This window comes from Podarcis melisellensis (genome assembly GCF_964234715.1).
Source record: "Podarcis melisellensis genome assembly, chromosome: Z".
NCBI lineage: Eukaryota > Metazoa > Chordata > Lepidosauria > Squamata > Lacertidae > Podarcis > Podarcis melisellensis.
The window spans coordinates 14988681-15015608 of NC_138547.1; the positions used below are offsets into that span (position 1 = coordinate 14988681).

Below are 26928 nucleotides of genomic sequence, written 5' to 3' on the forward strand. Positions count from 1 at the left end.
GGGTGTTCAGCTCCACCCCCTGGTTCCTTGTGATGTCATACATGCGACGTCAGGATGTCACGCAACATCGCATCAGCACCCCTCAATAATCTGGAGAATTAATGCCTCTGTTCTGGGCAAATCATAATCAAAACACATAAACAGCTATTGAAGCTCTAGTGCTCAAGAAAGGAAACAACATTCACAGTTGTTCAGGAAAAGCTCAGTTAAGTGATTGGAGTGCTGGGCCTGGGAGAGACCAGGATTTGAATCCTCACTCGGCCATGAAGCTCTCCTGCTGACCTTGGGCCAGTCACTGCCTCACTGCCTGACTTTCCTCACAGAGCTGTTATGGGGATTGAATGAGGTGTGAACCACGTATGCCACCTTGAGCTCCTTGGAGAAAAATGTGTGCAATAAATAAATGGAGTAAAAATAATTTTAAAATGAAAAGTAGAACATTTAAATCAGAAATAGTATACAAATGCAACTTTGCATTTATTATTAGAAATATCTTGACACAGCTTTTAAATTAGATTAGTTACATTAAAAACAACAACAGCAAGGTTCTTTGGAGATTAAAGGTTGTTCTTTTAAAAAGTGTGGTGGGGGGAGACCTGGACAAAGCTGCCAAGATGAGATGTGTTGTTTGTTTGTTTGTTTGTGTGTGTGTGTGTAGTTATGTATTTATTTGGCAAAGGTGTCACTATGGGGAGTTGCTTTACAACTATGGGAACCTGGAACAGTTAGAGGAGAATCTGACCAATCACCAGGTGAACTACCGGTAATTGCAGGTCTCAACAGTTATGGGTCACTTCATTCTACCATTTGTGAGAACAAGCAGTCATGGATTTTACTTAAACCCATTAAGGGGGGGCTATGACAATCAAGGATACCCAAGTTTTTTGAAGCTAAAAATCTAGAATGCTCTAAACACACACACACACACATACCCACACACACAAAAAAAAACCCCATCACTGCCAGAAGGCAGAGGAAGGCCACATTAAAAGCACATTATGCTACCACTTTAAACAAACATGACTTCCAACAAAGAATTATGGGAGGTGTAGTTTGTTAAAGGTGCTGAGAGTTGTTCCCCTTACAGAACTACAATTATTACAGTGGTACCTCGGGTTACATACACTTCAGGTTACAGACTCCGCTAACCCAGAAATAGTGCTTCAGGTTAAGAACTTGGCTTCAGGATAAGAACAGAAATCGTGCTCCGGCGGCGCGGCGGCAGCAGGAGGCCCCATTAGCTAAAGTGGTGCTTCAGGTTAAGAACAGTTTCAGGTTAAGTACGGACCTCCAGAACGAATTAAGTACTTAACCCGAGGTACCATTGTATTCATTTCCTTTCTATACCACTTTATATTTTTAAGAAGAAATCTCAAAGCGGTTTACCACACATTAAAATATGAAATAAAACAATCCGGAATAAAGCATTAGTGAAGAAATTCAAATATAAAGTATACAAAAGACTCTACCCCTCCACACTTCCTCCCAGACAAAGTACAGTACTAGAGTTCTCCACTCCTCCCAAACTGAACTTAGTGTGGCCTCTGAGAAAACTTTTCTCTCTCAGCAAAATTGCTTCTTGGGGTCACAGAATGGAAGTTGGGGAGGAAGGGAGAATCCAAGCACCTGCTCCAAGCAGTCATTAGGCTGAAAAATCACTTGGCAACAGTTTTGGCAATCAACTGTTAATTTGAAGAAAGGAGATACTCCCTTCCGTTTTCATCTTACAATAAATTGGATGTGTGAGCGGGTGTGTGTGTGTGAGGAATTAAGGTATGAATGCAGTAGACAAATTGGTCATCTTATATTTCTCTCCTGTGATGTACTTTTCTACTCCCCTTTGCGCCAGAAAAGCCCCATCCTCACAAATATGAAGTAGCAAGCAAAAATTGCAAGGTCCAGTAGCTGCTGTTTCATCAGGTGAAAATAAAATGTCTGTGTTTGGTAGACGGAGCGTAAATATTCATATCCGCAAAATGAGCAGATCATTTACATAGAAAAGTCTCCTTTAACTTGATGTACGTGGAAGAGGCATTGATTCTGTTTAGCGATTAAGGTTGCATTAGGATAATACATAGGCAGGCCACACTCAGGACTGCCCCCATTACAAACACTTTGCACCACAAAAACCCATTATTTGATAAAGATAAATTACCACCTGATTAATTATCATTGCTTTCTCACACTGTTGGTGCATAGCACTGGCCCACTTGTTGTGCCATTTTGACATCTTGGATTAATTTCCGACATCAGAATACTAGCACAAGTGACAACAACGGCTATTTCCCATGAGAACAGTTTCCCTGTTGATTACAGACCTTTCCCATACATGTTATCACCCCACAACTCTTATATACAAGCCAAAATAAGTTTTCCATCAAAACATCCTGCACATGTGAAGTGTACCTTAATTACTGCAGCATCATAAATATTTACTAAGAAGTCTTATCAGTTCCTTTCAGTAAAGGTGCTAGTCTTATTTTCAAAGCCAGCTCATCTTTGAAAATGTTTGAAAATACAAAGATTTAAAAGGGCAAGGAAGTATTTCACTCACAGCTGATACCACAGTTCCTTATGAAGTGGGATTGTTAAACCTCTGTAAATTGCAGCTCTGTGAGTGGAAGAGGAACCTCTTAACAACTCTCAGCACCCCGAACAAACTATAGCTCCCAGAAATCTTTTTTGGGGAAGCTGTGACTGTTTAAAGTGATAGCATAGTGCTTTAAATATACAATTGAAACAAGAATATTGAGGGGTCCCTTCAAGGGGTTCAGCTTCTTAAGGAAGACTGGACCTTCGGAGAGAGTGTACCTTTTAAGGCTCAAACCAGTCGGGAAATGAACAGAGACCAGACCAGGATATACGAAAGCAAAGCGGCTATTAGCCTGATCAATGGGTTACATCCATATTTCAAAGTTTCCCCTAATACATCTCAGGATGCATCATCAAAACATCATAGATATGTCGCAGAAAAGGTGTGGTCTCAGGTAGAACCTAAGACCCAGGTATATGCTGGTCACTCAAAAATAGTCTTTCATACTTACTCCATCACAGTACAAAGGACAGTATTTATAGTTTCCAGGTCCCTGAGTCAAGTCAAATACCCCACTTTGTCTTGACTGGGCTTTGATATAATAATAATAATAATAATAATAATAATAATAATAATAATAATAATAATTTATTTATACCCCGCCCACTCTGGGCAGTTTCCAAAAAAAATATTAAAATACTGTAATACATCAAATATTAAAAGCTTCTCTAAACAGGGCTGCCTTCAGATGTCTTCTAAAAGTCTGATAGTTGTGCTGGACCTCAGTGTCCGGGCTGGACCTCAGTCTCCGGGCAGAATGATGGGGGTGGAGACGCTCCTTCAGATATACTGGACAGAGGTTGTTTAGGGCTTTAAAGGTCAGCACCAACACTTTGAATTGTGCTCGGAAATGTACTGGGAGCCAATGTAGATCTTTCAAGACTGATGTTATGTGGTCTCGGCGGCCGCTCCCAGTCACCAGTCCAGCTGCCACGTAGAGTGCATTGCAGTAGTCCAAGCGGGAGATAACCAAAGCATACACCACTCTGGCAAGGCAGTCCGCAGGCAGATAGGGTCTCAGCCTGCGTACCAGATGGAGCTGGTAAACAGCTGCCTTGGACACAGATTTGACCTGTGCCTCCATGGACAGCCGTGAGTCCAAAATGACTCCCAGGCTGCACACCTGGTCCTTCAGGGGCACAGTTACCCCATTCAGGACCAGGGAGTCCTCCACACCTGCCCGCCTCCTGTCCCCCAAAAACAGTACTTCTGTCTTGTTAGGATTCAGCCTTGATCTGTTAGCCACCATCCATCTCCAGACACTGAGCCTCCAGACACTCAAACAGGACCTCCACCGCCTTCACTGGTTCTGATTTGAAAGAGAGGTAGAGCTGGGTATCATCTGCATACTGATGAACACCCAGCCCAACCCCCCTGATGATCTCTCCCAGCGGCTACATGTAGATGTTGAAAAGCATGGGGGAGAGGACGGAACCCTGAGGCACCCCACAAGTGAGAGCCCAGGGTTCTGAACACTCATCCCCCCCCCACCACTTTCTGAACATGGCCCAGGAGGAAGGAGCGGAACCACTGTATGACAGTGCCCCCAGCTCCCAGCCCCTCAAGACGGTCCAGAAGGATGTTATGGTCAATGATATCAAACGCTGCTGAGAGATCCAGCAGAACTAGGAAACAGCTCTCACCTTTGTCCCTAGCCCGCCGGAGATCATCGACCAGTGCGACCAAGGCAGTTTCAGTCCCATGATGAGGCCTGAATCCCGACTGGAAGGGATCCAAATGGTCCGCTTCTTCCAGGAGTGCCTGGAGTTGTTCAGCAACCACCCGCTCAATCACCTTGCCCAAGAATGGAAGATTTGAGACTGGGCGATAGTTGGCCATTGTGGCCACATCTAAAGATGGTTTTTTAAGAAGCAGTTTAATAACCGCCTCTTTCGGCGAGTCCGGGAAAGCTCCCTCATGGAGGGAAGCATTCACCACCCAGCCCTTCTCGGCTAGCTTTTATAAGCCAGGATGGACAAGGATCAAGGAGACATGTGGTTGGTTTCACTCATCCAAGCAGCCTGTTCATATCCTTGGTAACAGATTGGAATTGATCCCACACAACTTAACTAGACAGGACTCTAGCACTCTCCCACTCCGGCCCTGCTCCCAAGGTGGAGTCTACCTCTTCCCGAATCTGAGTGACTTTATCTGCAAAAAACTTTGCAAAATCATTGCAGGAGATCATGTGGCCTGTACTGGGCCCTGATGTAGCAGGTGATTTTGCTTAATTGCGAACCACCTGAAAGAGTCTCCTGATGCTGTTTTCTGCAGATGCAATAGAGGCGGCGAAGAAAGTCTTCTTCGCCGTCGCTATCGCCACTTGGTAGGCTCGACATTGAGCTCTAACCCATGTCCAGTCAGATTCAGAGTGAGTTATCCGCCACCGGCGCTCTAGCAGTTTCAGTGATTGTTTCATTGCCCTCAGATCCATGGAAAACCACAGGGCTGTCTGGGCTCCATGCAATCGGAGAGGGTGCTTCGGAGCCAAACAGTCAATAGCCCTGGTTAACTCCACATTCCAGCGGGCCACCAGGGAATCAGCTGAAGGGCCATCAGCATGGGATAAAACATCCTCTGCCACTCTCTGGAAACCATTTGGATCCATTAAGTGGAGGGGGCGGACTATCTGAATCGGTCTGACCATGGCACTTCTTTAGTTTCGCTTTTATTTAGTGTCAGATCACCAACATCCATAGAGGTGAACACCAGGTCTAAGGCATGTCCGTGGCTATGAGTTGGGTCCCATCACCTCCTGGCAAATAGAAGAGGAAAAAATGGAGGCAGTGAGAGATTTTACTTTCTTGGGCTCCATGATCACTGCAGATGGTGACAACAGCCACGAAATTAAAAGACGCCTGCTTCTTGGGAGAAAAGCAATGACAAACCTAGACAGCATCTTAAAAAGCAGAGACATCACCTTGCCAACAAAGGTCCGTATAGTTAAAGCTATGGTTTTCCCAGTAGTGATGTATGGAAGTGAGAGCTGGATCATAAAGAAGGCTGATCGCCAAATAATTGATGCTTTTGAATTATGGTGCTGGAGGAGACTCCTGAGAGTCCCATGGACTGCAAGAAGATCAAACCTCTCCATTCTGAAGGAAATCAGCCCTGAGTGCTCACTGGAAGGACAGATCCTGAAGCTGAGGCTCCAATACTTTGGCCATCTCATGAGAAGAGAAGACTCCCTGGAAAAGATCCTGATGTTGGGAAAGATGGAGGGCACAAGGAGAAGGGGGTGACAGAGGATGAGATGGTTGGACAGTGTTCTCGAAGCTACCAGCATGAGTTTGACCAAACTGCGGGAGGCGGTGGAAGACAGGAGTGCCTGGCGTGCTCTGGTCCATTACTCTTACGTTACTCTTGTGTCCCCTGATGTCGCTGGACTGCAACCCCCATCAGTCCCAGGAGACATGGCCAAAAGTCAGGGCTGATGAGAATCCAGGCAGTATCTGTGGAACCCAAGACTGAAGAGCACTATGCTGACTTACTAGGGTGGGGACTACAATTCAAATGCAACAGAAACTTAAGGCAATTTGATGCCTTGCAAGATGTTCTGACTACAATTCCTATCATCCCCTGACCATTGGCTATGTAGGGTGAGTGTCCTGATCCAAAGGAGGCCCTGTACGAGTGGTTTGATGCTAAAGGATGCTGAAACACCAGCCTGGTCAAGTCACAGTGCTTCATTATAAGAAAGGGCAAATGTACAAAAGCCTGCAGAGTCTTGCTGCCTTGACTCAGGGCAAAAAAACAAGAGAGCAAGTGTTCATCATGACTGTCTGCACCCAGGCAAGCATTTTTTTTTTAATTGCTTACACAAAAGACATTGCATTCCAGCTAGCCAATTAAGGCCACCTGTCTGTGAAGACCTAGGTAGCAGGCCTCGAAGCTGAACTTATAACTTCCCTCCCTAGCCAAGTGTCCCAAGACAAGAGATAAGCATAGCATAAAAGCAAACCAATAAGCATAAATCAAAGCAAGTGGATAAACATATGCGAGCTCATTCTTGCAGTGAATAACAATTAGTCCAACATGGTGTTCACAGGTCTTCCATTGACATTTTTAATTGTTTGGTTCTACACACCAAGGGCAAAGGGAGAAGTCTAACAATATGAAGAGAGTATGTTGAACCCCACGTGAACTGTTCTGGAAGCTCTGCATATACAACCTTGGTAGTCAAGATGACCCCACAATTAATTGGTAGTTACAGCACTGAGCTTGAATGTTTGTATTAACTTGCTTTGATATAAGCTAATTGGTTTTCTTGGTGTTATCCTTAATTGTGGCCTTAAGAGTGCTGGGCTCTGAGCCCAGGAATGGGAACTATTTGTAAGATTTGGCTATTTACCACCTGTGCCCTCATCTAATCAGATGAAGACAAGGGAAGTGCTGGCCTAAGTGACTTAAACTGTTTTGTGTATAAAGAATGCATGAATGTTGGCTTGGGCTCGGACAAGCCATCTCTTCCTGTGGTGGCCATCACATGTCTATAAAGGCTGTAAGACTTGGCAGGTTGATTTGCTGCAGGTTTACAACATTCTTTTAATAAAGCACTTTAGTGGTATCCCTGCACCCATCCACTCCTACGAGCCCTCCTTTGGGTCTATGGTTCAGAACAGAGGGCCACAGGTTGATGGGCTTCAGAGATAACAAAGGAGTTTCATGGCCTTACTGTGAAGCTGCATGTGTGAACAAGAGAGCCATAAAACTTGCCCAAGAGGCAACTGATGTGCTCAGGAGGCAGCAAAGCCCACACCAATTGCTGTTAACCCTGCTTGGCTTAAGCCAGAGGTCAGCAAACTTTTTCAGCAGGAGGCCGGTTCACTTTCCCTCAGACCTTGTGGGGGCCGGACTATTTTTTTTTGGGGGGGGGGATGAACGACTTCCTATGCCCCACAAATAACTCAAGAGATGCATTTTAAATAAAAGGGCACATTCCACTCATGTAAAAACACGCCGATTCCTGGACCATCCGTGGGCCAGATTTAGAAGGCAATTGGGCCAGATCCGGCTCCTGGGCCTTAGTTTGCCTACCCATGGCTTAAGCTATAAGGCAGGCATGAGGAATCTTTGGTGCACCTGAACTACAACTTATATCATCTTGGCCAATGGCCAGATGTTTGCTAGGACTGGTGGGAGTTGCAGTTCAGCAACATCTGGCGGGTCTGACTAACTTCTACATGGATGCTAATAGACCTAGCCAACATGATGCCCCCAGATGTGTGAACCAAAGTAAAAGGAACCATCACCATTATGAACTCAGGGTCTCAAACACTTTTAGGCAGAATAAAGGATGCTTGATGCTGGCTGAGAAGCAGGAACCTGAGACAGTCAGAAAATCCATATTTATTTTCTGGTACAGGGACCCACTTTTTAAACTGCTAAAGGGGCTCTCCTTTGTTTTCAAGTATTTGTCTTGCTTATCTGATGTTATTTCGGGTGTTTAAATGCAGCCATATGGTTGCTTGGGTTTCCCTTTGCTAATCTGCTGTAGCTACAGAAGCTCTTTTCGTGAGAAAGTTGTTGCAATTCTGTGCGTTGTTTTCTTTTAGCCATTCTTGAACCTTGCATCATCCATCATACAAGGCGACCACAGCAGTTTTTGTTTTAAAACTTGTCCTAAACTCCACCTGCTCAAAAATCTTGCCCAAGAAGGGGACAGTGGCAACTGGACAGATGTTTCTGAATCCAGGGAGGGTTTCTTGAGGAGTGCTCTATTTTACCTCTTTTTTAAAATAATTTTTATTAAGTACAAATTAGAAAACATACATATTTACAACAAAAGAAAATACAAAGGAAAAAGAAAATACATATAACCAAGGAAAAAAATTTTGAGAATACTTTGCCTATTTTACCTCTTAGATAAGCAAGGAGGAGTCTGTACTTTAGTGGGAACTGAATGTTGCACCTTTATATCAGACCAAACAATAAATGTCACTGGTCACCAAATTAATATACACCTTCCCCAAAATAACCTAGCAGAGATACGAGCATGAACCTATCTTGGATTGGAATTTCTGGGGGTAGCTTCCCGGACCCCAGTGGATTCAAAGCCTCTCCCATAATTCTTTTGATAGACAACGTGTCTGTTGCTCCTTCCAATACAAAGTAGTAATAAAATATTAAGCACAATCCTCCAAAATTAAATAAAGCTTTATTTATCTTTTTATAAAGTGAAGAATTTTTTTTATATTCTTTCTTTTTATCAGTGGAATTACTGTCTGTCTGTTATGAACTCAGAGAGTTCTGCTGGCTCTTAGCATTGGAAGCTCCAGGTCCTAATTCTCCTGATCATCGTCCGAGTCATCATCAGAGATATAGTCGCTGTCATGAAAGATGTCGCTGAACTTGAAAACTCTTTTCCAACTGTGGTCTTCAGCTTGCTGGGGCTCCACAGTTATATTCTTTCTTGCCATTAGCTCTGCCTGTTGTTTCTTTAACATTGGAAGTGTCACTTCATACAGATGAGTCATGATTTCTTAAAAAGACACAAACAAATACAAAATCTCAATGAGCCACAATGGCTATGTTCTCCTTCCACTGCTGGAAGCAACATGCCTCTGAATGCCAGTTGCTGGGAATCACAAGTGGGGGGCGGGGAGCGCTGCTTGCATGGTTCCCATAATTAATGGGCATCTGGTTGGCCAATGTGAGATTAGGAAGCTGGGCAGATGGACCTTTGGCCTGATTCTGCAGGGCTCTTATTATGCTCTGATCTTGCTGGATTTTCAATAGTTGGTTTGCCCTGCCTCCTTGAACCCACAGAACAAGGTAATACTAACTGATAGATGGGTAAGGGTCAAGAACCTTATCAAGAAGTAAAACTAGCATCTCTTATGGAGCACAGTTGGTTGCAGATGGTGGCAAGGTTGCGCAGTTGTAAAGGGGCCCCACACTGCTCCAACTGCCTTGCCATTTTCAATTCAGGTGGAACATCCAAGGAATCAAAGAGAGATAGCATGAAAGAGTTCCTGGTTCACCTTCCACAACTTTGGAAGCTGCCTTGTCCTGAGTGACACTGATATAAAAATTAAGAAAACCAAGGTGTTTATTTTTTATTTTAATAATTCTTCAATGTTTTGCTTTTAATTGCATGAAGGGAAAGGCTTGCTTTCTGTGCAAGGATCTTGAGGGCCTGCATTTTACAACTGTATGTTCTCTAGGCTGTAAACAAAAAAACCTGAAAATGGCACAAATGGCCCTCCAGGATGTCTATCATGAGTCAGCACCAGAGAGCTAATCAGAAATCCTTGAGGCTTCCTGAGAGGCTCAGGGACTAATAATAATAATAATTTTTATTTATACCCTGCTCTCCCCAGCCAAGGCCGGTCTCAGGGCAGCTAACAAGCAATAATAAAAACAAGTTGAATGAATACAACTTAAAAACAAGATTAAAATACTGAAACATTGAAATATTAAAATGCAGCCTCATCACAGGAGCAGAAAGGAAAAAGAAAAAAGAACGAGGGGGAGGGAATCAAACTGGCTCCAAGCCAAAGGCCAGGTGGAACAACTCTGTCTTACAGGCCCTGCAGAAAGAAATCAAGTCCTGCGGGGCCCTGGTCTCATGAGGCAGAGCGCTCCACCAGGCCAGAGCCAGTGTTGAGAAGGCCCTAGTTCTGGTTGAGGCTAATCTAACTTCCTTAGGGCCTGGGACCACTAGGGTGTTGCTATTTATGGACCTTGAGGCTCTCTGTGGGGCATACTGGGTGAGGCGGTCCCTTAGATACAAGGTCCTAGGCCGTGAAGGGCTTTAAAGGTCAAAAGCAGCACCTCAAATCGGACCCTGTACTCCACTGGGAGCCAGTGCAGCTGGAAAAGCACTGGGTGAATATGCTCCCATGGCAGGGACCCTGTGAGGAGCCTCACTGCAGCATTCTGCACCCGCTGGAGTTTCTGGGACAGCTTCAAGGGCAGCCCCGCATAGAGCGAATTACAGTAGTCAAGCCTGGAGGTGACCGTCGCATGGATCACTGTGGCCAGGTCGGGGTGGGAATGGAATGGAATGGAAGAGGTAAGGGAGTGAGATAAGAGAGAGGAATGTCCATAAGCTCTGTTCACAGGCTTGGCTACCAGGGCAACATATGACACCCAATACATAAAATGGTCAAATGGCATGGGTATATTTGGGGTGCTCTAAGGTGATTGTGGGGATACCAATATGGAGCCATGCGTGTTTTACTTCTCATGACCTATAAGCTTTTCTGATGTATGTTTAAGAATGTTTAGATGCTTAGTACTCTTTGTTTGATGTGTCTGAACTACTGTATAAGCTTTGTTCTGATTTGCCTCTCATCAGTTGGCAGTCCTCCTAACTAGCATCTGAGCAGCTGGTTGGCAAGGCTATCCCACTGCAAGAGTTTTAATAACTGGGTCCCTCCTGGATGATGGATTTGTTTTATTTCCTTGGTTTGTGGGGTTTTTTTTAAGGGTAATGAACAAGGTGGTGTAGAAGTAATTAAAAAAAATAATTCTTTATGCTTTTACAGTAAATTGGCACATCCATTTCATTATCCATCTGCCTTGTTCTTTCTTCCCCACACCTCCCTCCATGGGTTCCTTTTTAATCTTAGTTGTGCTACAAATCTTCCTATACCTTCTAATTAATTCAGCTGCTGTTCATATCTAGTCCTACTTGGAGATTTACGTTATTCTTTAAATATTCTCCCACTCCTCTCTCAAGGTATGTACATCCTGGTTTCTTATCTTTATAGCCAGGATCGCTAACGTATTCTTTTAACTTATTCTGCCAACCCTCTTTTGTTGGGCTGCTTTTGTCCTTCAACATTTGTGCATATGCTACTCTGGCCGTACCAGTTGCATAAAGAAAAAGATTTAAAACATTCTTAGGTATCTCACCCTCTGCTATACCCAAAAGGAACACCTCCATTTTGGGGGGAAATGTCAGCCTTAACATCTTTTTTTATTTCTATCTATATCATCTAATATTCCTTAACTTTCTTACATCCCCAACACGTCCTCTCTATTTCTTCTCATTTCCAACACATCTTAGATCCCCTTTTATACATTTTGACCAATTTAGTCAGGGTGAGGTACCATCTTTTGTAGGTTTTCCTTTAGGGTGTGACATACTGAAAAGCTTAATGCTTTTTCCACAGCCTCTCCCAGGATGTCATGTCTATGTTATGTCCCAAATCAATTGCCCATGGGATCATTGCTGCCTTTGTTGTTTCTTCCTTAGTCTCCCATTCTAACAAAAATTTATAAATTGTGGAAGTTAGTTTTTCTCTGTTAACCATTATAACCTTTTCACACTCCAAGCTTTTCTTATTAAATCCTTTTTCCTTTATCTTTTTAAAATATCTCATTTACTTGATGGTACTGAAACCAGTCATTGATACGGTCTTGTACAGTGGTACCTCGGGTTACGGATGCTTCAGGTTACAGACGCTTCAGGTTACAGACTCCGCTAACCCAGAAATAGTACCTCGGGTTAAGAACTTTGCTTCAGGATGAGAACAGAAATCGCACAGCAGCAGTGGGAGGCCCCATTAGCTAAAGTCGTACCTCAGGTTAAGAACAGTTTCAGGTTAAGAATGGACCTCCAGAACAAATTAAGTTCTTAACCCGAGGTACCACTGTATATCTTTTCTCTTTTTTAATATTGGTTGGCCTTCTTTGAATTATATCTTTATAAGTACCCCAATTTTCTTTCGCGTTTGTCTTTTTCACTGACACTGCTTCTATGGGTGCTATCTAGTTTGGCATTTTCCTTTCTAAGAGGTCTTTAGACCTATTCCAAACCCCATATAGACTTCTTCAAATTATGTGCTTTAAGAACCCCCTGTGTATTCTAACCTTATCACAATACAGATACGCACGTAGAAGTAAATTCTTACCACAACATCCACACTAACACACATAGAAAGAGCATGAATGCAGCTCAGAGGCATGTGACAAGTGCGAAAAGGTAACTGGAAACATGGGGGGGCTTTAAGCTAAAGCTGCATTAGCCAACGTGGTGCCCTCCACACAAAGGATAGCACTTCTTCACACAATGCACAGTTCAGGGAGAGGGAACCTTTCTTAGCCCAAGAGTCACATTCCTTCCCAGGCAACTTTACAGGAGCCACATGCCAGTGGTGGGTGGGGTGAGGGCAAAAGCGTGCAGAAAAATGGATGCTTTCCTACAGAAGTCTGGTTTCCAGTCACACAAACCCTTCTCTATCCTCCATTCAAGCAAGCAAGAGGCACCATCAGCGTTCAATGACACATTCCAGCCAAGCAAAAGCATTCAAGTAAGGGGTTGGAGCAGGGCAAGTAAGGGGCATGGGAGTGCTGAGTGCCAGAGATAGTCTTAAAGGGCCACATTCGGCCCCCAGAGCTGAGGTCCCCCCCGCCCCGAGTACATTAGAAAAAGGTTCATATGTTCAATACATGGGATTAAAAAAACAGACACAAGCTGGATGAGGAAATGGGATCCGATGGCCCTCCAGATGTTGTTGGTTTCCAATTCCCATTAGCCTCAGCCAACATGGCTATTGGTCAGGGGATCATGGGAGTTGTATTCTCAACAATTTCTGAGTGGGGCCACAGGTTTCCTGTCCCCAAGCAAGAGGAAAGACCAGCAAACTCACCCATGAAGCTTCTGTTATTCCAATGAGGGACACGGTAAGTCTTGGTTCTGTAAAATCTGCTCCGAATATAATATGGAAGGACATTCCTGTGCGGCAGAGAAGGGGGTATATAAAAAGAGAAATTATTCTGCAATAGTGCTTGCATGAGAGAATGAAAAAGCGAGCAACCCACATTTAGTTGCTCACATGGGGGAGGGGAGGTTTATTGCTGTTGGTTTTTTGTATCTTTATTTTAAATCTTGTGATTTATGTGGAAATTGTTCAGTTTGGTTGTTTATTTTTTTGTTTTATTTATTGAATTTATTGACTACTTTTGTTATGTTGTAGTTATGCATTTTTTTATCTGTAAGTTGCTTTGAGCATGGTTTGAAAAGTGGAAAGGTGGCATACATATAAAATAATGTATGCATGTGTTTAATGAAAATTGAAAGATTGCTCCTATGAATGGTTCTGCTGTAAACAAACCAGTCAACATCTATGGTCCATGGAGGTCGCCGTTGTCCTGATCCAGGAGACAGTTCTTAACTGTCTTTTCCTTTGCTATGGATACTTGCCAAAACGCTTCAAATAGACATGTTCAGAATCATTACATGCTCCTTTCCATACACCTGGGATAGGAGGTTTATGACCCTCCACAACTCCCATCATCTCCTGACCATTGATCTTGCAACTATGTAGAGGGGCACAGGTTCTCCAGCCCTGATCTAAGAAGCAGAATCCTTCTCTTTCATGAGAGGATCACCTCTTCTAGAGGCATTCTTCCTTCTCTTACATTCAGTAGGGAATCTTTCTTCTTGGATCAGAGGTGGGAAAATCTGTGGCCTTCCAGAGGTTGTTGAGACTCCAACGCCTATCATCCCTGAGTATTTGCCATGCTGTCTGGGAGCTGATGAGAGTCCAGCAACATCTGGAGGGCCACAGGTTCCGAATCCCTGCATTATACAGACCAGCAGTACATTAAGAACTTGACAAAAAGGACACAGAATTGTAGGCATTTTCCCCATGTTACTGACAAATATTTTTTAATGTACCCTATAGCACTGGCTATCTCTTCCCAATCAACGTCTTCCACGTCATCAGCGTCCACTTCATACAACCTGAAATACAGAAGAAATCTGGGTGATTTGCTCATTATCTATTATTATCTTTATTATTATCTTTTTAGTGTTGTCCCACCTTTTCCCCAGAAACTGAACTAAAGGCAGCTCACACACAAAAATTAAACATGGGTAAAACATGGAACGCTAAAAACATATAAAAGTTTAAAAGTATAATAGAATTAGAATGATTGATGTATAATACAATTTATTAAAATGCAGCAGGTGAAAACAGCACACCGTTAAAAGCCCTTTCCTTAAAAGCAGCCAGTTGCAAAGGTTTGTTGGAATAAAACAGTCTTCACCAGCTTGCGGAAGGACAACAAGGAAGGAGCCAGTCTAGCTTCCCTAATTTCAAAGTCTAGGAGCAGCCACTAAGAAGGCCCTCTCTCGCATCCTCACCAGATATGATTGTGAGGGTGGTAGGACTGAAAGAAGGGCCTTCCCTGATGATCTCAGAGCTCGGGCAGGTTTGCAGATCAACTAAAAACAGTGGGCAGAAAACTTAAAATTTCAGTTGGCTTATTCTGACTGTAATTTAGTTAGCTACAGCCCTATGTTACTGGTAAAATTAAATGTGCTCTTTAGAAAGGAGACCTGTCTTTTGGTTGTTGTTGCTTATCTTCTTATGTTCTGCTGTATAATGACAGCATCACAGGATCAGAGACTGATTCCAGGTACTTGTAAGGAACCTGGACAGAGCTTATACACTCACTCAACCGCTTTGATCTGCGGAACTGGCACTGTTACAGATGCCACATAATTCTCATTCTGCATTATAAGGAATCAATATTTTAGCATAGCAACACCTATGCTCTGAAGCCCCCTGCCTATATGCTTCTCAGCACCTGCTAAAAACATTTCTGTTTAGGCAAGCCTACCCAGACATGTGTTTTGATCTGGTTTTTAGTTTATTGTTGATTGTAGTTATTACTGAATGCTTTAAAATAGTTTTAAACTTTTTTTATTGGTAGTTTTTGTGGGAGTGCTGCATCCAAAATGCTATGGAAAGAGTTAATGTAATATAGAATCCTATAACATCACCATAGTAGGCAGTTTTTGTCATGAATTCTGCCTCAATATTGATCCAAAGTAGATCCCAACATATAGTTAGCTGAGTAAAAGCTTAAATACTCTGCAGGATCCCCCCAAAATAGACCAGAGGCAATTAGCTTCATCCAGCAGAGCTCTTACTACTGAAGACAAATGAGCTTAAGAGTTATGAATCCAATATCTTCAAGATTGGCACAATCCACAAGCAATCCAGTTGCAGTAAACTTAACTTAAACTTACAATATACTGAAACCTAAAGACTAAGCATACAGTGGTACCTCTGGATGCGAACAGGATCCATTCCGGAGCCCCGTTCGCATCCTGAAGCGAACGCAACCTGCGTCCGTGAGTCTGGCGATTCGCCGCTCCCGTGCATGCACGTGAAGTCATTTTGAGCGTCTGCACATGCCACATGAGTGCACATGAGTGGCAAAACCCAGAAGTAATGTGCTCCGTTACTTCCGGGTCACCGCGGAGCGCAACCTGAAAATACTCATCCTGAAGCTACTTCAAACCGAGGTATGACTGTACTCTGTACAGAACACCACACCAGAACAAAAGAGAAAGTGAAACAGGCTCCTTCTGGCCTATTATTACAGTCAGCATGACCTTGATAAGAAAGAGATAACAGAATGAGTTTGAACAAGCTATTCAGCTTCTTTGAAATTATAACCTAAACATAAAGAGCCTTCTACTTATTTCTAAGAAGAAGAGAGACTTGTTTTTTAGCTAGAAACTTGCGCCTGGCACCAGCTTGTATCACACAGAAAAAGCTTCCACAACCCTACTTGAATCAATTAGAATAGGAAAGATCTCTGCACATCAAAAGGAAAGATCTCTGCACATCAAATACCCTCTGCACCAAAAAATGCAAACTGACAGTTTTTTCAGTTAGATCTGTTATCAACTGTAGAGTGAGAGAGCACACATACACACACATGTGTAAATATGTTTTAGTATACCAAGTAAAGTAATGTGTTAAGTTTAAACAGAGAAGATTGTACAGTCTTTTATAGGAAAGAAAAAGAGAAATATATTTTTAAAAGGGTCAAACAACCTGGGGAAAATTTCATGCATATAAATAGCAGAGTTTTATTGTCTTATTCCTTTTGAAAACCACGAGTTTGTTTCTGTCGTCCATTGTATATAATTTTTATTAAACAAACAATAAATTTTGCTAATACCTTTCAATGAGGGCAATGTTTATCCGCAGGTGTTCAAGTCTGCTACTTTTTGTCCGCTTACCCATAAACTTCTTGGTTACAATATTAATCCTTAAGAAGAAAAAGAAAGCTGATTACAATTGTTTATTCAGTAAATTGAAGGCATTTGCAGGTGAGTTAGCAATAATGGTGGGAAATGCACAGGAAAGTATCTTGAAAACGCTGGGGAAAATGAGTATATTCGGTAAAGTTTCAGAATTTAAATTGAATAAATTTAAAATGAAATTAATGGTTAAAAATATGGGTGAACAAGAGAAAAATGAGTTACAAAAAAATCTGGTCTGTCAATAGCAAAGGAAGTCAAATATTTGGGAATTGGGGTAACCATGTATAATAAAGTATGGAAAGAAATAAAAAAAGATATGGAAATCTCGAATAGATTAAATTTGACACTATGGGGAAGAATTTCGACTATCAAAATGAATATTATTTCTTTTTCAAATGATATTTGATATTTCAAATGATAAAATATTATTTCTTTTTCAAATGATCCCAATTATAGGGAAATGGAGTGTTTTAAAATCTGGAGAGGGACATATCCAAGTTTATTTGGCAGGGCAAGAAACCACGTATCAAGTATAAATTACAGGCAAAGGTACCCCTGACCATTAGGTCCAGTCACAGATGACTCTGGCGTTGCACGCTCATCTCGCTCTATAGGCCGAGGGAGCCGGCATTTGTCCGCAGACAGCTTCCAGGTCATGTGGCCAGCATGACTAAGCCACTTCTGGCAAACCAGAGCAGTGCACGGAAACGCCATTTACCTTTCTGCTGGAGCGATACCCATTTATGTACTTGCACTTTGATGTGCCTTCAAAAACAAGTAGTTCCTAACAAACCATTTCCAAGAAACACATTGTGTTTGCTAAGCAGAACCTGCACGTATAAATTTATACGTGCTTTCGAACTGCTAGGTTGGCAGAAGCAGGGACCAAGCAACGGGAGCTCACCCATCACAGGGATTCGAACTGCCGACCTTCTGATTGGCAAGCCCTAGGTTCTGTGGTTTAGACCACAGCGCCAACCGCATCAGTCCAAGTACAAATTACTAATGGATAAAAAAGAAAAGAGGCTTCGCTCTGCCAGATTTAAAACTCTATTATAAAGCCACATGTTTATGCTGGTTAAGAGAGGAGATGATTTTGGGAAATACGGACATTTTAGATATTGAAGTTTGGGATAAGTAAAAATCCAGATAGATAAGTCATTTATTTTGTGCAAAAATGATAACAAGATATACAAAATAGAAAATGAAATGTAAATAGAAGAAGCTGCAATGTGGTGGTGGGAAATCACGGGGGGGGGGGGAAGGTAATCACAATATGGATTGTTATACCTTAAATATAAGTGAAAATATGGGTGTGAATTTGTAATTGTATAATGAAAGAAAATAAAATAAAAAAGCAATAATTAAAAGGGGGGAATGAGCAACAAATTTGAATAGCCCCACCTAGTAATAATAATAATAATAATAATAATAATAATAATAATAATTTTTATTTATACCCCGCCCTCCCCAGCCAAGGCCGGGCTCAGGGCGGCTAACAAGCAATAATAAAAACGAGTTGAATGAATACAACTTAAAAACAAGATTAAAATACAACATTAAAATATTGAAACATTAAAATATTAAAATGCAGCCTCATCACAGGAGGAGAAAGGGAAAAGAAAAAAGAAGAAAGAAAGAGGAGAAGGGAATTAAATTGGCTCCAAGCCAAAGGCCAGGTGGAATAACTCTGTCTTACAGGCCCTGCGGAAAGAAATCAGATCCTGCAGAAATCAGATCCTGCAGGGCCCTTATCTCATGATGTCGCATGGATCACTGTGGCCAGGTCAGGAGGAAAAGGGAGGAACAATTTGCCTGAGGACAGCTGGCAGGGGTTTCTTGAAAGGATCATTCTGCAGACCCTACTAGAGGTGTCATGGATGGGACCTTTTTGCATGCATGTTGCCAGTGGCTGATGAGAGTTGTGCTCAATGTCTAGAGGGAGACAAAGGTTCCCTGACCACTCTTACCACTTCTGTTTACACTGCCTCCAGTGCCTGGTGCCCACTTTGGCTTCCACTTTGGACCACGAGATGCCCTTCCAGAGATTCTCATACGTGACCATGAGTGCTCCATCCTCATCCTCTTTCTCTGAAGCAGAGTCTGAGTCTCTCATTTTGGACAGCAGCGTCTCCTTGATGGCTTGAACTAGCTTCCTTGTCTCTTCAGAACCCCAAGGACCGGAGTTATACGCTGAATTCATTTAAAAGGGGGAAATACTGATTTAATTCATTATCAGCTCTAGACATCTTGCAAGGGCTTATGCAGTGGAAGGTCTTGGCTGGCTAGCATCAGTAACAAGAATGACAAACTGGATTGCTGGTTTAAACAGATAGCAACAGTTCTCCATTCAACCTAGTTCAGTAGTTCCCAAACATTTTTGGGCCTCTGTCCCCTTGGCTCCCTCACCCTCAAGTTGCCGAATTTGAATGACAGAGGTAAGAAAGTACCATAGAATAAATGATCCAAAAAAGATACACCAGCATGCCCAATTTCCATAATTCTGCTTTTTGTGGTGAAATTTTTAAATAATTATTTTAAAAGCCCTGAGCCCTGGTTTGATGAAGGATTAGGCCAGGGTTGGGGTGGGGGGGGGGAAGAGCAGGAGTGTTAATATACCACATTTGATCTCAGAAAATTTTGTTTCAACTGAATGGCTGCTGCGAGACATCAGGTCCGAGATCTTTTTCCAGTTGTTGCCATACATGGCTTGATACTTCTTGAGCTTCTTTTTCTCCAGCTCAGAATACCTAGGGAGAAAAGGGGTTGCTGTTCTCAATGAGCTAGTTGCACTGGTAGTGGGTTAGTGTGTCAGACTTGTGGTAATTATACTTTACAGAGTTGTGCGGAGGTTGCCCCAAGTTGTTAGGCCCTTTTTAATAGTTTTCTTTTTCTCCCAGAAAAACAACAACAACTATGCAACACTTGCTTTTAAAGTTTAAAAATAACATATGGCTTTTACTAGGTGTGCTTGCTCTTGTCAGATTGAATGAACAAGAAAGGCAGGTAATACTTATACTACTGAAACATATTTACATGAACTTGTTTCTGAGACTGACTAATATTTACAGACTGACTATGAGGCAGAGAGCAGCACAACACAATATACTTGCTACAGATTCTATGCTACAGCATTAACTCTTTGCATAGTATTCTGGATGCACCCTTCCTATGACTAAGACATAGTAGACTAGGGTTCAAATTCCCATTCAGCCATGAAGTTCATGAGTCAGCTGCAGTCACTCAAACCAACCTACCTCACAGGGTTGCTGTGAGGATAAGATGAGGAGGAGCTCCTTGAAGGAAGGTTATAAATGTAATAAACATAATAAACATATAATAATAATAATAATAATAATCATCATCATCATCATCATCATCAAGGAGATGGAGTGACTGCTTTATGAAGAAAGGTTGAAGCATTGTGGACTTTTCCACATAGAGAGAAGGCAATTACTTGGTGACATGATAGAAGTTTCTAAGCTTATGCATGGCTTGGAGAAAGTGGAGGGACAGAAGTTTTCTCCCTCTCTCATAACATTTGAACTCATGGACATCCTATTAAGCTGAATTTTGGAAGATAAAGGGACTTCTTTATGCACCAGAGTTAAAATATGGAGGATGCTCCCACAGAAGGAAATGATGGCCACCAATCTAGAGTGTTTTAAAAGAAGATTAGATAAAATTCATGGGGAGAGGGCTATCAGTGTCTACTAGCAATGATGACTATGCTCTGCTTCCATGGCCAGCAGCAGCAATGATCCTAAAGACCAGTTGCTGGAAACCACAAGAGGGGAGAGGGCTCTTGTGCTCAGGGTACTGCTTGCTGCTTTCCCACAGACATGTGGATGGCCACTGTGAGAAGAAGATGCTGGACTAGGTGGGCCATTGGCAGCAGGCTCTTATGCTCTGACTTCACTCTGTAGGAGCTGGCCTTCAGCAGATAGCATATTATTGGGAGGTCCATTTGCTATGATGCAGGAATCGTCCATTTTGTGTAGTGGCATGCTAGATTTGGAACTCCCTCATGCTACACATCAGACAGTGGCTGTCTCTATTGCTTCCATGACTTGCTTCCTTGAGATCAGGAGCCAATAACCCCAACCCCACAAGTATGCATTGAACTGGAAGTGACAAAGGACAAAAGTTAAAGCTTTAGTGAAATCAGAAATCTGGAGCTAAAACGTGAGTCTTTTGGAGTTCAGGCAGAGAGAAAAACTTTCTGAGTAGGAACTCCAGAACCCTGTCCTGTTAGGCTCGGTGGCCAAGTATCCTGGGAAGCCTCCATGACAACAGCAAAAAACCCCAGAGAAGCCCAGTTGCCTTTCTTACCTTCCATTATAATTCTTGGGATCGTACATTTTTCTTGCTCGGTAATATACTAGCCTCCAAGGCCTTGGAATTCCCTGAGCTTCAGAAGAATCGATAAAGATGCATTAAACTCGACATTTTGTGATTAAAGACAATCTACATTAAGGAGCTAATTGGATTATGGGTTGCTGATTTTGCAACAGTTACGTTATGATTGTGTTTTTATTCACCAAAATATTACCACCCTTTATTCAATTTATATAATAAGCCCAGGGCAGCATTTATTCGTTATGAACCATCTCCCTAAACTGTCATCTGTGAGCAGCCATTCCATCAGGCTGCCTCAGTGTGGGAGAGAGAGGAAGCCGAAGGCCATCAGCTTGGCCAAAAGACCAGCTCCATCAGAGCCTTTGACTCCTGAAGTATGCAAGTTGGTAATTGTTAGAACAGCTGTTTAAAGGGTCCTCAGTTTCATTCCCGCCCTTCCCTCCCTGATGTTGCTGGACACCCATTGGTCCCAATCATCACAGTCAATGGTGATGGGAGTTCATAGAATTGGAAAGTACCCCAAGGGTCATCTAGTCCAGTGTTTTTCAACCACTGTTCCACGGCACACTAGTGTGCCGCGAGATGTTGCCTGGTGTGCCATGGGAAAAATTGAAAAATTCGAAAGATTTAAAAATAAAGTATTTTATAATTTTTCATATTTCTGTTTACTTACTATTTCATAATAAAGTAATTATAAAATACTTTCTTTGTGCTTATTTGATTCCTATTCAAGAGAATTACTTTAAATATAGTCAATATAGGCACAGAGTAAATTTTTTTAACATTTTCTAATGGTGGTGTGCCTCATGATTTTTTTCATGAAACAAGTGTGCCTTTGCCTAAAAAAGGCTGAAAAACACTGATCTAGTCCAACCCCCTGCAATGCAGGAATCTCAACTAAGCATCCCTAACAGATGGCCATCCAATCTCTGCTTAAAAACCTCCAGCAAAGCAGAGTTCACAATCTCCCAAGGGAGTCTGTTCCACTGTCAAACTGCTCTTACTGTCAGAAACTGCTCTTACTTCCTGATGGTTTTGTGCAGTAATATCTACAGAACCAAAGGTTTTCCATCCCTGACTAACTTGTATATAACTAGCTAGCTTTTGCCCAGAATTGCTTGGGAATCCAAGAAATGAAGAAACCCAGGGCAGTTTTGTAAGATTTCAGTTCGCCATCTTGATTCAAAATGGCATCCAATGGTATCCAAACAAACCTAAGTACCTGCTCCGCGATCTCAGGAACCATCACGCTAAATTTGGCTACAGTATCTTAACAAGTGTCCATACACATGGTAAAACAAACAACTTTCCCAAATATGTAATAGATTATGGTTTGATTCGGACAAAGGAGGGAATTTGGACAGCTTCACAAATGTACTAGAGAGGCAAATCTTTTAGCAAGACTACCCCCTCACTACCAAGTTACCCACAAAAGCCACCCAGTCAAATACGCACCAATCTTTGCACCAAACAAGTTTTTAGTTTTCAGTTTGTTGATGGATTCTCTCTCTTGGGGGAACCTGTGAGCAAAGAGGAGTTTTTCTGCAGACTCTATCCCAGTGTCTTTCAAGAAGGCCTCAATATTGTGCCGCAGCTGATTGTTTTCTTTCCTGGAAAATTTGCCAAACCGCACAGCAACGCCTACATCATTTCCAAGGGAGAATAGGAAAGTTTCAGATTTCAGACCTTGCCCTTCAGCGTTAATCACTCATTCATAACGCTGAGTAGTTTTCAGGGCCACATGGCCACGTATACCTTGCAACATGAGCCTCATGGATAACTTGTCTACTGTCAGCTTTTGTGAAACTGGCCATTTTTCAGGACCCAGGACTCCTAAATTGTGCTTGGTGTTCCCATAAAACAGGTGCAGTAACCTTTGGGTCTCTAGATATAGTGGTACCTTGGGTTAAGAACTTAATTTGTTTTGGAGGTCTGCTCTTAACCTGAAACTATTCTTAACCCCACTTTAGCTAATAGGGCCTCCCACTGCTACTGCATTGTTGCCACACGATTTCTGTTCTCATTCTGAAGAAAAATTCTTAACCCAAGGTACTATTTCTGGATTAGCGGAGTCTGTATCCTGAAGCGTCTTTAACCCGAGGTGCCACTGTATTGCTCAACTCCAGCTCCCAACGGCCCCAAGCGTGTTTAGCAAATGGCGAGGTATGATGGGAGTTGGAAGCTCAGCAACCTCTAGATGGCCATAGCTTCTCTACACCTACCATAAAATGATAAGCTAGCTGTAGATGTGGGTTTGGGTCTTGGTTATTAGGACAAACACCAAATGTTTGCCATCTCAAAGCCAGAGGTGGGAAACATTGTGACCCTCCACATGGTTGCTAGACTTTTATCTCCCACCATCCTTGACCATTAGCGATGTGGTCTGGGGCAGACAGGAGTTAAGAGTCCAACAACATTTGGAGGGCCACAAGTTTCCCACCCCTGCTGAGCATGTACACACCTACACACGCACAAGTGACATATATGAGGGCAGACCATGCTCTTTGATTTTCTGAATTGGGAGTCAAGAAATGTGGTGTCCCAACCTTTTCCCCACAAAATAATCAACATCTAGAGAACTACCGGTTACTCACCACTGTTATGCCCCTTGCAAAGCACACATGTGTGTATGTGTAAAACCTACCATTCCACCAGGTTATCTACCAGTTCTGCCAGAATACCAGCTGCAACAGAAACCTCCTACCCCTAAACTGTTTCTGTGTCAGCTGGTTATTAAAGCCCTGTTTGGTGCCTGAGTTTGTGTTTTCCTCTGCCTGCCATGTCCTCCTTTCCTTATGTGCTGTCTTTTTAAAATTGTGGGCCCATAAGAAGCGATTGCTTTGTTTTAAGGGATTGTATGTAAGGCACTCAGAGCCTCTTTTGGTTGAAGAACGGGGTACATGTGGTCTGAATAAATATACATATATATACACAAATGCACACCCTTTCTTTCAATGAATACATATACAGTAACAACATTTGTATTCCACCTTTCCTCCCAGGATGAAAGGGTAGTGTACACTTTCCTCCCCCTCTGCATTTTCATTATTTGAGTATTAATCACCTGTACATAACACTTTGGAGATTATACAAAGAAATTGCCATGACCTTTGATTTACTGAAGAGCCTACCCAAGTGAAAGGTGTTCTCACTCAGGACTGTACACACCTTTTTTCTTAAAATTTCTAAACCTGACCAGGTCCCGACCAGCCAGCTGTCTGATCGCTGAATCACTCAGGGTCCTGATGTGAGGAATGAACTCTTCCAGCTCCTTGGTGGCAGAGTCCAGATCTTTCATTGAAAGCTGAGAAAATTCTACAAACTCATTGTCCACAAGGGAAAACTTGCTGGAAGATGATTCCTCAGCGTCTGAATGGACAGGAGTTGGAGATTTCTGTGGCCTGTTAGGAGAGCAAAACGTGAGGCCTGCATACTATTACTGGCACTTGTTGGCACTGAAAATCGCTTTGGGATGCCAGGGGAAAGCCCGGCATTAGCTTGTGAGACACATGCTATTGACAAAAGCCACACCTCACCAAGACACCTGTCTTGGAAAAATTACTTACTAGGTGACCTGATCAACTAGCCCACTGATGCTTATGCAGTGTTGGAATAGCATATCTAATGCTTGAGTGTAAGATTCTTGGAATGTGATGTGTATATTGAAACAATTTACTATGCACACAAGCTTGGATAAGGAATACTAGTGGTGGCTGGCAGCTGAAACACAGTCTTTTAGTACAATCAGGCACTCCAACCATGGAAACGTTTTACAATTTGGGGGGAATGAATACAGCCAATTATTATTATTATTATGAAGACGTGTGCATGCACACAAAAGCTTATACCCAGAACAAACTTAGTTGGTCTCTAAGGTGCACTGCGTCAGACCAACACAGCTACCTACCTGAATCTGACTGGCTGTGTTTCTACATTGTAAGCCAGTGGGAAGCAACTATTTCTGATACCTGTAAGCTGCCTGGAGTGCCTTTTTCAGCTGAAGTGGCAAAGGAAGGAAGGCTTCAACACTCCTAAGCTCCACCCTCTTTCTGGTGCATCTTCTGAATCCCAGACTCCCACTTCTACACATCTGGGACAGATCTGGGTCAGGACACACAAGAGATCTGTTGCCAACAAACTTGTTTTAGCCTTGAGCCTGTGCATGAAGCCCTTCACCCTTTTGCTAAACATCAATTTAAATAATAAAACAGTTCATATTTTCCTCACACCTGCCAAGAAAGCCCATCCATGGGTAAGGTACTTACCCACCATCAGAAGCATTTGTGCTGGGAGCATTTTTACGCTTATGTGATTTCTTTTGTGTGCCAGGGCTGCTGAGGTTCACAGTTCTGTCCAACTTATTCACCTCATTGTTCTCCTCTTGGGAAAGATCTGAGGGCTGTGTTAAAGGTACAGGAGGAGGCAAAGGTGTAAAGTCCTCCTTCACGTCCTCTGTGTCACTGCAGTTGGTTGTATTGTGCTTGTGCAATCCTGCATTTTCCAAGTCACTGGCATCAAGCTGGCTGCTGGCCTCTTCTGGAGTTTCAGGTTTTTTACGCTTTTTCTTCTTCTTCTTCCGTGCAATGGAACTACAAAACTCCTCAGTTTTGTCTGACTCAGTTGCCTCTTTTCTCTCCTGGGAAAGGTCTGAGTGCTGTGTTAAGAGTACTGCAGGAGGTGAAGGTGCAAAGAGATCCTTCTGTGTGTCCTCTGTGTCACTGCAGTCTGTTCTATTGTGCTTGTGCAAACTCAGAGGGTGAGCCCTACTATCGTTGAGCCTGTCAGAAGCTCCATTTGCCTCGGCCTGCTCTGTTAACAAGAGCACTTTTGCCTTCTTCTTCTTCTGAACAGGTGTGGATTCAGAGACATAATCTGCATTTTCCAAGTCACTGGCTTCAAGCTGGCTGCTGGCCTCTTCTTGAGTTTCATGTTTTTTACGCTTTTTCCTCTTCCGTGCAATGGGACTACAAAACTCCACAGTTTTGTCTGACTCAGTTGCCTCTTTTCTCTCCTCCTGGGAAAGGCCTGAGTGCTGTGTTAAGAGTACTGCAGGAGGTGAAGGTGCAAAGAGGTCATTCTGTGTGTCCTCTTTGTCACTGCAGTCTGTTCTATTGTGTTTGTGCAAACGCGGAGGGTGAGCCCTTCTATCGTTGAGCCTGTCAGAAGCTCCATTTACCTCGGCCTGCTCTGTTAACAAGAGCACTTTTGCCTTCTTCTTCTTCTGAACAGGTGTGGATTCAGAGACATAATCTGCATTTTCCAAGTCACTGGCTTCAAGCTGGCTGCTGGCCTCTTCTGGAGTTTCAGCTTTTTTATGCTTTTTCTTCTTCTTCCGTGCAATGGGACTACAAAATTCTGCAGTTTTGTCCGACTGAGGTGTCTGCTTTTTCTCCTGCAGGGAAAGATCTAAGCGCTGCATTAAGGGTACCACAGGATGCAGGCTGCTGGCCTTTTCTGGAGTCTCAGGAATGCAAAAGTCTCTGCCACCCTCTTGTTCACTTTGTTGATACTTCCTCTTTTTCTTATTACATACGCGAGTATCTGTTCCAGACTTGCTATTCAGCTCACTGTCTGTTGGGATCCAAGTAGCATCTGACTCAGAGTCTGGAATCTCTTTCCCATCTTTTATGTTCTTTGTTTTTTTTCTACAGGCCCCAGTATCTTCGGTATCCTCAACGAGCCAAGGAAAAATTGAGGAATGTCCGGAAGATGGAGGCGAGCAAGGAGCAGCCTCCACAGGTTGGTCATCCCCCTGTCCATTAAGGCCCTCCTTCCTCTTCTTTTTTTTCTTCTTCTTCTTCACCAACTCTGGGAAATGAAAGCCATTTGAGGCTGATGATGCATCAGCTCTGTGCATAATTTCCTTTAAAAAGCAAAGGAGAAGTGGCAAATAAATAATAATAATAATAATAATAATAATAATAATAATAATAATAAAATAAATTATTTATACCCC

The 26928-nt window shown here is 42.7% G+C and overlaps 1 protein-coding gene across 2 annotated transcripts in view; it reads right to left on the reverse strand.

Annotated features, from left to right (window-relative positions):
- Positions 1-8733: 8733 nt before the first annotated feature.
- TTF1 (transcription termination factor 1) overlaps positions 8734-26928 on the reverse strand; it is a 29100-nt gene continuing 10905 nt past the window's right edge. For both annotated transcript variants that reach the window (XM_081897152.1, XM_081897153.1), the window contains 10 exons: positions 25238-26835; positions 24141-24373; positions 22428-22613; positions 20946-21024; positions 19233-19363; positions 18584-18806; positions 16529-16618; positions 14226-14291; positions 13195-13280; positions 8734-9074 (listed from right to left, as the gene is read on the reverse strand). In XM_081897152.1, the coding sequence (XP_081753278.1) occupies positions 8875-9074; positions 13195-13280; positions 14226-14291; positions 16529-16618; positions 18584-18806; positions 19233-19363; positions 20946-21024; positions 22428-22613; positions 24141-24373; positions 25238-26835 (2892 nt within the window). In that variant the 3' untranslated portion in view covers positions 8734-8874. The remainder of the gene's footprint in view (positions 9075-13194; positions 13281-14225; positions 14292-16528; positions 16619-18583; positions 18807-19232; positions 19364-20945; positions 21025-22427; positions 22614-24140; positions 24374-25237; positions 26836-26928) is intronic.